We start from the raw sequence: 15,916 nt of genomic DNA, 5'->3' as shown, positions 1-15,916 counted from the left end.
TGAGGTGCCTCGGGACACTTGCATATGCTTGTCTCAAAGATTAAGACATGCACGTGTAAGTACACACGGCCGGTACAGTGAAACTGCGAATGGCTCATTATATCAGTTATGGTTCCTTTGATGGTCAGTTATGGTTCCAGGTTGGTGGTCCAGCACCAAATCAAATTATTTATGGTCAATGTAATGTGTGGACAAACAGAAGTGAAAACCTGTCCACCACCACATAACTGACCCTAAGGATGACAGGTCAGCACAATTTACTTCACTTTACTACTTTTATTACATTTTATTTTGAATTTTTCAATAACAAACTTAAACTTAGGAATGCCGTGAAAACAAAGCTGATATTCTAGGGTGCCGTGATTCAAAAGAGTTTGGGAACCACTGCATGAAGGTATAACGTGAATATGTCGTTTTAATGATACATACTGTAGATAGCTGTATGTTCTCAGTCAGATATAGATGTGATTTTAGCAGCGCTGCAACTTATGTCAGACTGATGTTACAATGTATTTGCAGACTTGAAACTTATTATCAACGTAGGAGAGTGTTCCTTAAAATTAAAAAAAGGAAGTTTTGCAACACACGTTGCAACAGCAATCAGAGTCCAAATTTATGTATAACCGACTCCAGTAAAGGACTAAACTATATACTTTGTATACCACAAAAAAAAAATCTATTCCAAGAAAAACAATATTTCTCCCCAGTGTCCAATAACATTCACAGATGTGGGAATGTAATTTAAAAAACACAATTTCTTTACTAAAAAATATATATGGCTAAAAATATTGATTCTTCACCATTCACTAAAACAGCCAGCATATCATATGAAAAAACAAGGAGCTCACCGGACCTGTGCGGACCCCTTCAAATACAGACTTTCCTCTGATTACACACCAGATAAGTGCTGCAGCTAGAACATCATGTCCCTGAGATGATATTAAAGCTGAACGCTGCAGTTCGTCTGCTAGGTCTGACGATCCGGCTCTATTGGCTCCCCTCGGCGTGCACGCCGCCCGCTGGTTTCTATACAAAGGCTGATAGTGCGGTCTCTTAAAAATCTGACTTAATCAGCTGCTGCGGAACGTTTTCAACCCACGAGTCTTTGTGAAGGCACCTGTATGTTCTAGTTTTGTGACTGATTTACACTTGTGCTACCACAAAACTCATTCCACAGATTTTACAGTAAACTGTGAAGCTCTAGTGAGTTTCTTGGCAATTGCATAGATGATATAAATCTAGTGTCATTATTTCTATTAACATGTGTATGGAGGAATACCTGGAGGCCATAGTTAGGTGATAATGCCCTGCCCATTTTTCTTTTGCATATTTACTTTTATTTAGTGTACTGATACATTTATAGTGTGTGTACGTATGTATGTATGTATATATATATATATATATATATATATATATTGTTGATATGATGTATAAAAGTTAAGTGGTTTAAAAAAAATAACACATTTGTGTCAGGCTGCCTTCTAGAGTCAACAAAGCAAAAATGCAGCTTACAATTTACCCATTGATTAGGAAACAATGAGGGTTAAGGGGCATATGTATTAATAATTGCTGAAGTGGCCATTTTTTTTTATGTACATCGCAGCGGAAATAACTATTATTTACATGAATGGAATAAATGTAACTCACAGGGACATCAATAACGAATACGGCTATCCCTGCGAGTTACATCCCGGCCACATTGGAGGAGTATTTCACATGTTTGAATGACTCCTCCTGAGAAACTGAGGGTCTCATTCAGACCCGGTCGCAAGCACTGAGTGCTCGCAACTGGGTCGATGGTTAGGCCCTGCGCATGCGCAGCGGCCGCACTGCGCGAGCGCAAGCCCTGGAGTGAGAGAAAAACTCTCTTGCTCCGGAGCTCACTACAAAAGGGACGGCTGTCGATGTTGATCGACAGCTCGGCCCATTTTGTAGGCGGGGTGGGGGGGTGGTTTTACAAACAGAGGGTCTCGTCGCAAGCCCCGGTGGTCGCAATGGTCTTGACCATCGCGACAATCACCCTCGTCGGTTGGTCGCTAAGCTGTGGGTGGTAACCCACAGCTTAGCTAGCGACCAGGAGGCCGCACTTAAAAATAGAAGCGGCCGCCCTCATTCAGAACGAGCGCTCGCTTCTTGCGAGCGCTTCTGAATGAGGACCTGAGACTGCACTTGTGCACAGTGGTTCAAAAAGAAAAAATACCCTGGCCCTTATAATGACACCCTGGCTGTTATAATGACACCCTATCCTTTGTAATGTCACCTGCGTTGAATAGATCCAGATAATGTTCCAGCAGCCAAAATACCAGCATAAAAGGAGAATGCCAGATTAAACGCAGTCAAACGATGATTACAGACTAAGGGCCTGATTCAGATATGCATGCAATGCCGATATTTACGCAGTTTTAACGATTGTTAGCTATTGCGCATGAGTGTAAGCTGCAGTGTGCACGCGCAGCGCTTGTTTTGCGATTACGCTCGCACACTTGCGATTCACTTGCAAAGTGAGTGACAGGTAGTCAGCGTTTGGGGGAGGTAACGGGGGGTGGTTAGAAAAACGCAGTCGTGTCGGTAACATTTAAACACTGTTTTCAGGGCATGCATAAATTAGCCACTGTGCCTGGGCTCACAGCAGGAGAGCTCTCTGCGTGTCTGTAGACCGCTGTGTCTGCGACAGCTGAGGATTACAAAGGAGGCTGATGGCCGTCTGATCTATATCTGATGTTTCTGGTTTAATGTGTGAACGTCGGATGTGAGAAGCTGTCAGTGGGCGTCGCTAAACACTGGACGGGGAGTCATTACCAAATTTTTGCAAATTGCGATACGTGAGATATCGCAGCTGCAATGCCATTTGCGTGCAGATCTGAATCCATACATACTGCAATTTATGGGCAAGTAGCAAGCAAAATAGCAAGCGGGCACCTTATTTTACTGTCCTGTCTTGTTACTGATAGTTTGTAACCTACTGTTGGCTACAAGTGAATAATATAAATCTGCAGCGACACAATGAGAAGCCAGCCAAGCGCAACTACATTTGTTGGTACAAGTGTCTCTTGCAGAGCCGTGGATTAATTACCCGGCTGTTTGTACATCTTTGTTTGTTGTTTTGTTTGCTTTTAAGCTTTAGGTTTATTTAATGTTTATAGCAAATACATTTACAGAATATAACAACATACAACAAGTATAACAACATACAACAAGTATAACAACATACAATTAAATACATTTGTAAAGGAAGATGAATAGGATTCAAGTGATATGAGAACTTGTTACAAAGAGGAATTTCATCTAAAAGTGATCATTCAAAAAGAGGAATTATAACCACACCGAGTATATTGGCCATATATTCCTGAATCCTGACCTACTGTAAATGTAGTCAATAATATGAGATATATAGAACCCTGGTATAATAAAACACAGTAGTCAGGAGGTGCTCCTCGATTAGTATACAGGCAATATATAACTGGAATGGAATAAAAATCCTAACCATAAGGAAAATTCCCTATAGGGCACTCATGGACAAATCTTGGAAATTAAGTATCACTGAAGGTGCATACACACACACAACGATTTTTTGAACGATTATCGATAACGATATCGTTTATCGTTCAATCGTTGAAAAATCGTTCACTTTCTGAGTTAAAACAATGAACGATTATCGTTCATGCGCGTTCACGTTTGTAGTTTGCAGTTTGTAGTTCAGTCAGACTGACCAACTCAATGATTTTCAGTAAGGGAATATGCAAAAATAGTTTGTAGTTCAAAAAAATCGTTCATTACATTTAGTAAATGAATGATTTTAGTAAACAATTTTCGTTCATTTTTCCCTTGAAAAAATGAATGAAAATCGTTCATTTACTAAATCGTGGTGTGTGTGTATGCATCTTAAAACATACATATTTTATTATGTACTCTGGGCCTGATTCAGATCCGCTCCCGAGCGCTGAGCGCTCGCAAGCAGGTCGATGTTGGGCCAGTGCGTATACGCACGACGAACCCGGCTCCGTCGTGCGCATGCGCAAGACCCAGATAGCGACGGGCAAGCCGTCGCTATGGGTCTCACTACAAAGGGGGCATGCTGTCAATGGTGAGTGACAGCACGCCTCCTTTGGTGGGCGTGCCAGGGGCATGGCTGGCCAGATGGAGGCATTCCCACGGGAACGCCTACCGTCTGGGGCCGGCCCCACTGACATCACAAGTGGTGTCAGTGGGAGTTCTTTTGGCTCTGATAGAGCCAAAAGCACTCCAGGGTTTGCGGCAGACGAGACCCTACCACAAGGCTCTCATCGCAAACCCGATGGTCGCGATGGTCTTGACCATCGTGACCATCTTTTTGGCCGCTCGCTATAGCTGTGGGTCACCCACAGCTATGCGAGCGGCCAGGAGACAGCTCTAAAATTCAGAGGGACGGCCCTGATTCAGAGCGAGCGCTCTTTCAGAGCGTCCGGCTCTGAATCAGGCCCTCTGTTACTGACAAATACAATAGATAATATAAGTAATCAAAGCGAAATAGAAACAAAAACAACAACCTTGACCCAAAAAAAGTGAATAAAGGAAATAAGTGTGAATACTATAATAAATGAATAAGGGCTTGATTCAGCAAGGATCGCTTTTGCGAGTGCATATGCGATTACGCACGCAGTCTCACTGCAAAGAAATATACTAATGATTGCAATCGCAAAGCTGTCGCAGCCTAACACAAGAACACCCCCTTTACCGTACACACATCTGCAGTGGCGTAACTAGGGCAGGGCTAGTGCCCTGGGCGCCGTGGGACTGGCGGTGTGTGTGGGGGGGGCGCCGCTGGCCATTGTACCGGCCCATCCTAGTTAGCCAGTGTACTGCCGACCGCAGTGAGTGCGGTCAGCACTACACATTTACTCAGGACAGGCGCTAGGCTTCCCTGTGCCCAGCGCCGATCCTGTGCTGCACAGCCGAGCCCCTTCCCTCCCCCTGAATGCTTAACCATTAGCACCAGGCAGAGGGTGGGAGGTGGGCTCAGGCGGCGATGTGTGTGTTAATCAGCAGCCAATGAGAGTCAGACAGACTCTCATTGGCTGCTGCTGCTGCGCCCACTACAAGAGCCGGGCTGGAGCTCACTCATGAGCTCCGTCTTCTGACTCCTGCAGTGGGTAATGGGAGAGACGACATGACGTGTCTCCCATAATGCAGAGAACGCCAGCCCGGGAGGACTGCGGTGGTGCGGACGGCGGTGGGAACAAGAGCCGGAGCCAGAGCGGGGATTCAGGTAAGTGGTATTTTTTTTTCTTTTACTCGTGTTTGTCTATTGGGGGCACTGCATCGGAGGGACAGGACCCTCTACTGGGGACTATTACTGGGGGGGGACTACTACTGGGGGCACTGCAATGGGGGGGACCACTACTGGGGACTACTCCTGGGGGTACTGCTACTGGGGGCACTGCATCAGGGGGGACCACTACTGGGGGCACTGGGGAGGGGGCTACTACTGGGGCCTTGCATCGGGGGGCCACTACTGGGGGCATTGCATGGGGGGGGACTACTGGGGGCACTGAATTGGGAGGACCACTACAGGGGGTACTGTATAAGGGGCACTGGATAGGGGGGATCACTACTGGGGGCACTGTATAAGGGGGACCAATACTGGGGGCACTGTATAAGGGGCACTGCATAGGGGGACCACTAAATGGGGCACTGCATAAGGGGGATCACTACTGGGGGCCTGCATAAGGGAGACCACTACTGGAAGCACTGTATAAGGGGCACTACTGGGGGCACTGCATAGGGGGGACTGTATAAGGGGCACTGCATCAAGGTGCATATTGAAAGGAATGTTCAGAGTGACGAGATAGGGGTGTGTGTCATGTTGACAAGTCCCATTTTTAAGTGGTCACGCCCATTTTTTGGGGCGGGGGCACATGGGGGGGCTCCATTTTTATATTTGCCCTGGGCTCCATATACCCTAGTTATGCCACTGCACATCTGTAATAGTAGCAAGACTGAAACCATCAGTAACATCGAGTACAATCGCAGCCTCACGCACATTTGCACAAGGTCTGACCTTATCACACGTAGTAAAAGCCCAAGCTGCAGGTGGCATCTCCGCAGTGGCAGAACTCCCAGAGACAATGGAGTCATTTGCCGCCGGGCGCCAGCCCTGAAGGGTGCACCTGGTTCCATTGTCACTCGGAGCTGCACGGAGAAGGAGCGCCGCTGATCGGCCCTCCACCTCCAGTGGCGTAACTACAGGGGGCGCGGTCATACCCCCTGCACCCTCCATTTGCCGGGGGCCCACTAAGTGTGTTACCAGCAGGCGCCCGGCTCCTTCTCTCCCCCCGGCGGTAGCCGGAGGATGGAGCTCGCTCCTGAGCTCCAGCTTCCGGGTCCCGCAGTGCACTATGGGAGTGATGTCATGACGTCACTCCCATAGTTGCGAGGAGCGGGCGCCGGGGACGTACAACAGCAGGACTGGAGCGGGGTTTAAGGTAAGTATTTTTATTTTTTTTGTATGTGTGTGTGCGTGCGCGGGGGGGGCACTACTGGGGGCACTACAGGGGGCTTTCTACTGGGGACTTATTACAGGGGGCATTACAGGGGGATTACTACTGGGGACTTATTACAGGGGGCATTACAGGGGGATTACTACTGGGGACTTATTACAGGGGGCATTACAGGGGGATTATTACTGGGGGCACTACAGGTGGCTTATTACAGGGGGCGTTACTGGGGGCTTACTACTGGGGGCCCTACAGGGGGCTTATTACAGGGGGCTAACTACTGGGGGCTTACTACTGGGGGCCCTACAGGGGGCTTATTACAGGGGGCTAACTACTGGGGGCTTACTACTGGGGGCCCTAGAGGGGACTTATTACAGGGGGCTTTCTACTGGGGCATTACAGGGGGCTTACTACTGGGGACTTATTACAGGGGGCATTACAGGGGGATTACTACTGGGGACTTATTACAGGGGGCATTACAGGGGGATTACTACTGGGGACTTATTACAGGGGGCTATCTACTGGGGGCTTACTACTGGGGGCCCTACAGGGGACTTATTACAGGGGGCTTTCTACTGGGGGCATTACAGGGGGCTTACTACTGGGCACTTATTACAGGGGGCATTACAGGGGGATTACTACTGAGGACTTATTACAGGGGGCATTACAGGGGGATTACTACTGGGGACTTATTACAGGGGGCATTACAGGGGGATTACTACTGGGGGCACTACAGGCGGCTTATTACAGGGGGCGTTACAGGGGGCTTACTACTAGGGGCCCTACAGGGGGATTATTACAGGGGGTAAACTACTGGGGGCTTACTACTGGGAGCTTACTACTGGGGGTCCTACAAGGGGCTAATTACAGGGGGCTAACTACTGGGGGCTTACTACTGGGGGCCCTACAGGGGGCTTATTACAGGGAGCTAACTACTGGGGGCTTACTACTAGGGGCACTACAGGGGGCTTATTACAGGGGGCATACTACTGGGGGCACTACAGGGGGCATTACAGGGGCCATTACAGGGGGCTTACTACTGGGGGCATTACAGGGGGCTTACTACTGGGGGGCACTACATGGGGTATTACAGGGGCCTTACTACTGGGGGCACTATAGGGGGCATTACAGGGGCCTTTCTAATGGGAGCATCATATGGGGGCACTACAGCAGCATTACTACTGGGGACATCATATGGGGCACTACAGGGGCCTTACTATTGGGGGCACTACAGGGGCCTTACTATTGGGGGCAATACAGGGGCCTTACTACTGGGGGCACTGCATAGGGGGACCACTACTGAAGGCACTGCATAGGGGGACCACTACTGGGGGGCACTACATAGGCAGGCACTGCATAGGGGGACCTCGACTGAGGGCACTGCATAGGGAGACCACTACTGGGGGCATTGTATAAAAGGAACTGCATAGGGGGGCGGCGGCAGCTGGGGCTGGCATAGGTGCTGGGGGGGGGGTATATTTTAATTTGGGGGGTGGGGGGGCACCAACATTTATCTTACCTCCGGGCACCTGGGATGAAGTTACGCCACTGCATCTCAGTGGCTAATTTATGCACGCCCCTGTAACGGCGTTCAAATGCGCTGGAGCACCTGCCAACCCACCCCCATCACCACCCCAAGCGGTACTTTATGTCAATCACTCTGCAATTGGTCTGCGTAGATTCATATGCATGCACAGAACGCAAAAGTCACCTGATTGCATGCGTAATCGCAGTTGCGATCGGTAGTGAATCAGGCCCTAAGTGATTTAAAATCATGTGCTCAGTTGACATTAAAAATAATCTCAAAATCACTGTAATACTCACCTATATACCTGTGATAAGGACAGTTTCTAATCCTACTTATATTAATTGACAATAATAAATTATTTACAGGGAATGCCAGCAGACATTTTCCCAATCAAATCAAATGAGCTTACCTGCATACCTGCCTGCCTGCGCCCACCAATACATCAGTATAATTTTGGAGGGAAACAATGTGCAATGGTGTGAAAACATTAGATCCTCACCCAGTGGCATAACTTCATCCCAGGTGCCCGGAGGCAAGATAAATGTTGGTGCCCCCCCCAATTAAAATTTACCACCCCCCAGCACCTATGCCAGCCCCAGCTGCCACCGCCCCCCTATGCAGTTACTCTTATACAGTGCCACCAGCAGTGCCCCATATACAGTGCCCCCAGTAGTGGTCCTCCTATGCAGTGCCCCCAGTAGTGTTCCCCCTATCCAGTGTCCCCAGTAGTGCCTCTTATACAGAGCCCCCAGTAGTGGGCCCCCTATGCAGTGCCTCATATACAGTGCCCCCAGTAGTGCCCCTCATGCAGTTCCCCCAGTAGTGCCCCATATACAGTGCCCCCAGTAGTGGTCCCCCTATGCAGTGCCGTTTATAGCGTGCCCTCAATAGTGCCCCTTATGCAGTGCCCCTTATACAGTGCATGCCTATGTAGTGCCCCCCCAGTAATGGTCCCCCTATGCATTGCCTCCAGTAGTTCCCCTTATACAGTGCCCCCAGTAGTTGTCCCCCTATGCAGTGCCCTTTATACAGTGCCCTCAGTAGGGGCCCTTCCTATGCAGTGCCCCCAGTAGTGCCCCTTATACAGTGCCCCGTTATGTAGTGCCCCCAGTAGTGGATCCCCCTATGCAGTGCCCCTTACAGATATAACACACACATTACTTACCTGAATCCCCTTTACTGCACCTGCCACCATCCGCTCCACTGTCCTCCCGCTCGGCACTATGGGAGAAATGTCATGATGTCTCTCCCATCACCCTTGCTGGAGCCGGAAGGTGGAGCTCATGAGTGAGCTCCGCCCTGCTCCCTCAGTGGATACAGCAGCTGAGAGTCTGTCTGGCTCTCGTTAGCTGCTAAAACAAACACACGCCAGCGCCATGTTTGTTACTGATTGGCGGGCCGGGGGGGGTTCTGTTTACTCAGGTACCCCCCCTGCGTGCACGTATGGTGCTCAGGTTGGTCACGGCGGTCACATGCTACGTGACGTCCGCGACCATAGAGCACTCCGGCAGCAGCAGGTCATGAAGGTGGAGTGTCCATCAGCATCGGCGCTCCTCCTCCATGCGGCACCTCAGCACTGCAACAGGTGGACATGGAACGGCCGTGTGACAATGGAGCCAGGTGCCCCCTTCAGGGCTGGCGCCCGATGGCAATGGACTCCATTGTCTACGGGAGTTCCACCACTGTACTAACCATTGCAGAGCTATCCATCATAGAAACAGAGAAAAGTCTCCATCACAGACAAAAAATCTGTCCATCAGGAGGGTTCTGGGTACTCAGAAACCTCCCCTGTGTGTGCCACTGCTATATTATAAAATATTTTGTTTAACACTGTTTATATTAGCCTTTTTAGCTTTAACCTCTAAAAATATTTTCATAGCATATGAGATATTATGGGTCTGAGTTAGGAGAAAAGCAAAAAAAACAAGTACTGTAACTGTGTACCTGGGCAAAACCATGTTGCACTGCAGGTGGGGCAGATGTACAATGTACAGATAGATTATGGTAATTCGCGGTAGTCATGGCGGGGGTGCACAACATTTTGGCGATACCATCCACAACCTGTATATCTTTATGCAGAGCTGAAACTAGGAGTGTGCAACCGGTGCCGCCGCACAGAGAGCAAGGCTCTGTGGGTGGCACCATCAACTCCCAACGACCCTAGCTTCTGGCTAGCAGGGTGACCTTTAGACGATCCAGATGGACACCCTGCAATTAGGGGTGTGCGCTGGACCATTTGGATTTGGTTCTAATTAGTCGTCCAGCTTTGGATTTGGATTTGCCAAACTGCGGTGACTGGCTTTGGATTTGGATTTGGATATTTTACAAAAAATTACAAAAAAAGCTAAAATCACATAAATTGGGCTTTTTTTGTTTCTAGAGTATTATTAACCTTAATAACATTAATTTCCAGTCATTTCCAGTTGTTTTAGACCACCTCACAGCTTATAATATTGTTTTCACCATTATTGGCGAAAGGTTGCAGTGAGCTGGCTGGTTATTAAGCGACAGAGCAGCGGCACAGACACGGCAGTTTTTTAAAGCACATCTATGACACATTACCGCACAGCAGTGGCAGAAAGGTAGCGCAAGATGGTTACGGTGCTTGTATACACAGTGGGCTTATGCCCAAGCAGTCACAGTGCTTGTATACACAGGGGGGTATGGCCCAAGGAGTCACAGTGCATGTAAGGTATACACATGGGGTACAGCACCAAAAAAAAAAGTTTTTTTTTTTTAAACTTTTAACTTTCTTGAAGGTTTTGTTTAAAATGTTTTTACTTTTTAGTTAAACATTTTTTTTGTACACACAGCCATTTGTAAGTCTGGAGTCTTTGGACACAACCACTTTAATCAGCATAGCTTAGCGCAGCGTACATCAGCGTGCGGTCAGTGCCCCCTTACATAGCCACTTAATTAGCAGAGTATAGCGCAGCTTGCTGTCAGTGCCCCTATACATAGCCACCATCAGCAGAGTATAGTGCAGCGTGCTGTCAGTGCCCCTATACTAAGCCACTTAATTAGCAGAGTATAGCGCAGCTTGCTGTCAGTGCCCCTATACATAGCCACCATCATCAGAGTATAGCGCAGCATGCTGTCAGTGCCCCTATACATAGCCACCATCAGCAAAGTATAGCGCAGCGTGCTGTCAGAGCCCCTATACATAGCCACCATCAGCAGAGTATAGTGCAGCGTGCTGTCAGTGCCCCTATACATAGCCACCATCAGCAGAGTATAGCGCAGCGTGCTGTCAGTGCCCCTATACATAGCCATCAGCAGAGTATAGCGCAGCGTGCTGTCAGTGCCCCTATACATAGCCACCATCAGCAGAGTATAGCGCAGCGTGCTGTCAGTGTCCCTATACATAGCCATCATCATCAGAGTAAAGCGCAGCGTGCTGTCAGTGCCCCTATACATAGCCACCATCAGCAGAGTATAGTGCAGCGTGCTATCAGTGCCCCTATACATAGCCACCATCAGCATAGTATAGAGCAGCATGCTGTCAGTGCCCCTATACATAGCCACCATCAGCAGAGTATAGCGCAGCGTGCTGTCAGTGCACCTATACATAGCCATCATCATCAGAGTATAGCGCAGCGTGCTGTCAGTGCCCCTATACATAGCCACCATCAGCAGAGTATAGTGCAGCGTGCTATCAGTGCCCCTATACATAGCCACCATCAGCATAGTATAGAGCAGCATGCTGTCAGTGCCCCTATACATAGCCACCATCAGCAGAGTATAGCGCAGCGTGCTGTCAGTGCCCCTATACATAGCCACCATCATCAGAGTATAGTGCAGCATGCTGTCAGTGCCCCTATACATAGCCACCATCATCAGAGTATAGCGCAGCGTGCTGTCAGTACCCCTATACATAGCCACCATCATCAGAGTATAGCGCAGCGTGCTGTCAGTACCCCTATACATAGCCACCATCAGCAGAGTATAGCTCAGCTTGCTGTCAGTGCCCCTATACATAGCCACCATCAGCAGAGTATAGTGCAGCATGCTGTCAGTGCCCCTATACATAGCCACCATCAGCAGAGTATAGCGCAGCGTGCTGTCAGTGCCCCTATACATAGCCATCAGCAGAGTATAGCGCAGCATGCTGTCAGTGCCCCTATACATAGCCACCATCAGCAGAGTATAGCGCAGTGTGCTGTCAGTGCCCCTATACATAGCCACCATCAGCAGAGTATAGTGCAGCGTGCGGTCAGTGCCCCTATACATAGCCATCAGCAGAGTATAGCGCAGCGTGCTGTCAGTGCCTCTATACATAGCCACCATCAGTAGAGTACAGCGCAGCGTGCTGTCAGTGCCCCTATACATAGCCACCATCAGCATAGTATAGAGCAGCATGCTGTCAGTGCCCCTATACATAGCCACCATCAGCAGAGTATACCGCAGCGTGCTGTCAGTGCCCCTATACATAGCCATCAGCAGAGTATAGCGCAGCGTGCTGTCAGTGCCCCTATACATAGCCACCATCAGCAGAGTATAGTGCAGCATGCTGTCAGTGCCCCTATACATAGCCACCATCAGCAGAGTATAGTGCAGCGTGCTGTCAGTGCCCCTATACATAGCCACCATCAGCAGAGTATAGTGCAGCGTGCTGTCACAGTGCCCTTATACATAGCCACCATCAGCAGAGTATAGCGCAGCGTGCTGTCAGTGCCCCTATACATAGCCACCATCAGCAGAGTATAGCGCAGCGTGCTGTCAGTGCCCCTATACATAGCCATCAGCAGAGTATAGCGCAGCTTGCTGTCAGTGCCCCTATACATAGCCACCATCAGCAGAGTATAGCGCAGTGTGCTGTCAGTGCCCCTATACATAGCCACCATCAGCAGAGTATAGCGCAGCGTGCTGTCAGTGTCCCTATACATAGCCATCATCATCAGAGTATAGCGCAGCGTGCTGTCAGTGCCCCTATACATAACCACCATCAGCAGAGTATAGTGCAGCGTGCTATCAGAGCCCCTATACATAGCCACCATCAGCATAGTATAGAGCAGCGTGCTGTCAGTGCCCCTATACATAGCCACCATCAGCAGAGTATAGCGCAGCGTGCTGTCAGTGCCCCTATACATAGCCACCATCATCAGAGTATAGTGCAGCATGCTCTCAGTGCCCCTATACATAGCCACCATCATCAGAGTATAGCGCAGCGTGCTGTCAGTACCCCTATACATAGCCACCATCATCAGAGTATAGCGCAGTGTGCTGTCAGTACCCCTATACATAGCCACCATCAGCAGAGTATAGCGCAGAGTGCTGTCAGTGCCCCTATACATAGCCACCATCAGCAGAGTATAGTGCAGCATGCTGTCAGTGCCCCTATACATAGCCACCATCAGCAGAGTATAGCGCAGCGTGCTGTCAGTGCCCCTATACATAGCCACCATCAGCAGAGTATAGTGCAGCGTGCTGTCAGTGCCCCTATACATAGCCACCATCAGCAGAGTATAGCGCAGCGTGCTGTCAGTGCCCCTATACATAGCCATCAGCAGAGAATAGCGCAGCGTGCTCTCAGTGCCCCTATACATAGCCACCATCAGCAGAGTATAGCGCAGTGTGCTGTCAGTGCCCCTATACATAGCCACCATCAGCAGAGTATAGCGCAGCGTGCTGTCAGTGCCCCTATACATAGCCATCAGTATAGTATAGCGCAGCGTGCTGTCAGTGCCTCTATACATAGCCACCATCAGCAGAGTATAGCGCAGTGTGCTGTCAGTGACCCTATACATAGCCACCATCAGCAACGTATTGCGCAGCGTGCTGTCAGTGCCCCTATACATAGCCACCATCAGCAGAGTATAGTACAGCATGCTGTCAGTGCCCCTATACATAGCCATCATCATCAGAGTATAGCGCAGCATGCTGTCAGTGCCCCTATACATAGCCATCATCAGATTATAGCGCAGCATGCTGTCAGTGCCCCTATACATAGCCACCATCAGCAGAGTATAGCGCAGCGTGCTGTCAGTGCCCCTATATATAGCCACCATCAGCAGAGTATAGCGCAGCGTGCTGTCAGTGCCCCTATACATAGCCACCATCAGCAGAGTACAGCGCAGCGTGCTGTCAGTGCCCCTATACATAGCCACCATCAGTAGAGTACAGCGCAGCGTGCTGTCAGTGCCCCTATACATAGCCACCATCAGCATAGTATAGAGCAGCATGCTGTCAGTGCCCCTATACATAGCCACCATCAGCAGAGTATACCGCAGCGTGCTGTCAGTGCCCCTATACATAGCCATCAGCAGAGTATAGCGCAGCGTGCTGTCAGTGCCCCTATACATAGCCACCATCAGAGTATAGTGCAGCGTGCTGTCAGTGCCCCTATACATAGCCATCAGCAGAGAATAGCGCAGCGTGCTGTCAGTGCCCCTATACATAGCCACCATCAGCAGAGTATAGTGCAGCATGCTGTCAGTGCCCCTATACATAGCCACCATCAGCAGAGTATAGTGCAGCGTGCTGTCAGTGCCCCTATACATAGCCATCAGCAGAGCATAGCGCAGCGGGCTGTCAGTGCCCCTATACATAGCCACCATCAGCAGAGTATAGTGCAGCATGCTGTCAGTGCCCCTATACATAGCCACCATCAGCAGAGTATAGTGCAGCGTGCTGTCAGTGCCCCTATACATAGCCACCATCAGCAGAGTATAGTGCAGCATGCTGTCACAGTGCCCCTATACATAGCCAACATCAGCAGAGTATAGTGCAGCATGCTGTCAGTGCCCCTATACATAGCCACCATCAGCAGAGTATAGCGCAGTGTGCTGTTAGTGCCCCTATACATACCCACCATCAGCAGAGTATAGTGCAGCGTACTGTCAGTGCCCCCATACATAGCCACCATCAGCAGAGTATAGCGCAGCATGCTGTCAGTGCCCCTATACATAGCCACCATCATCAGAGTATAGCGCAGCGTGCTGTCAGTACCCCTATACATAGCCACCATCAGCAGAGTATAGTGCAGTGTGCTGTCAGTGCCCCTATACATAGTCACCATCAGCAGAGTATAGTGCAGTGTGCTGTTAGTGCCCCTATACATAGTCACAATCAGCAGAGTATAGCGCAGCGTGCTGTCAGTGCCCCTATACATAGTCACCATCAGCAGAGTATAGTGCAGCGTGCTGTCAGTGCCCCTATACATAGCCACCATCAGCAGAGTATAGCGCAGCATGCTCTCAGTGCCCCTATACATAGCCACCATCATCAGAGTATAGCGCAGCGTGCTGTCAGTGCCCCTATACATAGTCACCATCAGCAGAGTATAGCCCAGCATGCTGTCAGTGCCCCTATACATAGTCACCATCAGCAGAGTATAGTGCAGCGTGCTGTCAGTGCCCCTATACATAGCCATCAGCAGAGTATAGCGCAGCGTGCTGTCAGTGCCCCTATACATAGCCACCATCAGAGTATAGTGCAGCGTGCTGTCAGTGCCCCTATACATAGCCATCAGCAGAGAATAGCGCAGCGTGCTGTCAGTGTCCCTATACATAGCCACCATCAGCAGAGTATAGTGCAGCATGCTGTCAGTGCCCCTATACATAGCCACCATCAGCAGAGTATAGTGCAGCGTGCTGTCAGTGCCCCTATACATAGCCATCAGCAGAGCATAGCGCAGCGGGCTGTCAGTGCCCCTATACATAGCCACCATCAGCAGAGTATAGTGCAGCATGCTGTCAGTGCCCCTATACATAGCCACCATCAGCAGAGTATAGTGCAGCGTGCTGTCAGTGCCCCTATACATAGCCACCATCAGCAGAGTATAGTGCAGCATGCTGTCACAGTGCCCCTATACATAGCCACCATCAGCAGAGTATAGTGCAGCATGCTGTCAGTGCCCCTATACATAGCCACCATCAGCAGAGTATAGCGCAGTGTGCTGTTAGTGCCCCTATAC

General features: G+C 49.6%; 1 protein-coding gene across 1 annotated transcript in view; it reads right to left on the bottom strand.

Moving 5' to 3' along the window:
- LOC148522996 (cadherin-related family member 3-like) overlaps positions 1-9,196 on the bottom strand; it is a 131,196-nt gene extending 122,000 nt beyond the window's left edge. Inside the window, exons 1-2 of the mRNA XM_088473436.1 lie at positions 9,167-9,196; positions 854-1,052 (exon numbers count right to left, since the gene is read on the bottom strand). Coding sequence (XP_088329562.1) covers positions 854-1,052; positions 9,167-9,196 — 229 coding nt within the window. The remainder of the gene's footprint in view (positions 1-853; positions 1,053-9,166) is intronic.
- Positions 9,197-15,916: the final 6,720 nt, after the last annotated feature.

The sequence above is a fragment of the Taudactylus pleione genome, unplaced genomic scaffold (assembly GCF_031769625.1).
Source record: "Taudactylus pleione unplaced genomic scaffold, aTauple2 ptg000135l, whole genome shotgun sequence".
NCBI classification, from domain to species: Eukaryota; Metazoa; Chordata; class Amphibia; order Anura; family Myobatrachidae; genus Taudactylus; species Taudactylus pleione.
Note: the sequence above shows the minus strand (reverse complement) of the source record. Positions and strands in the feature narration are given on the sequence as shown.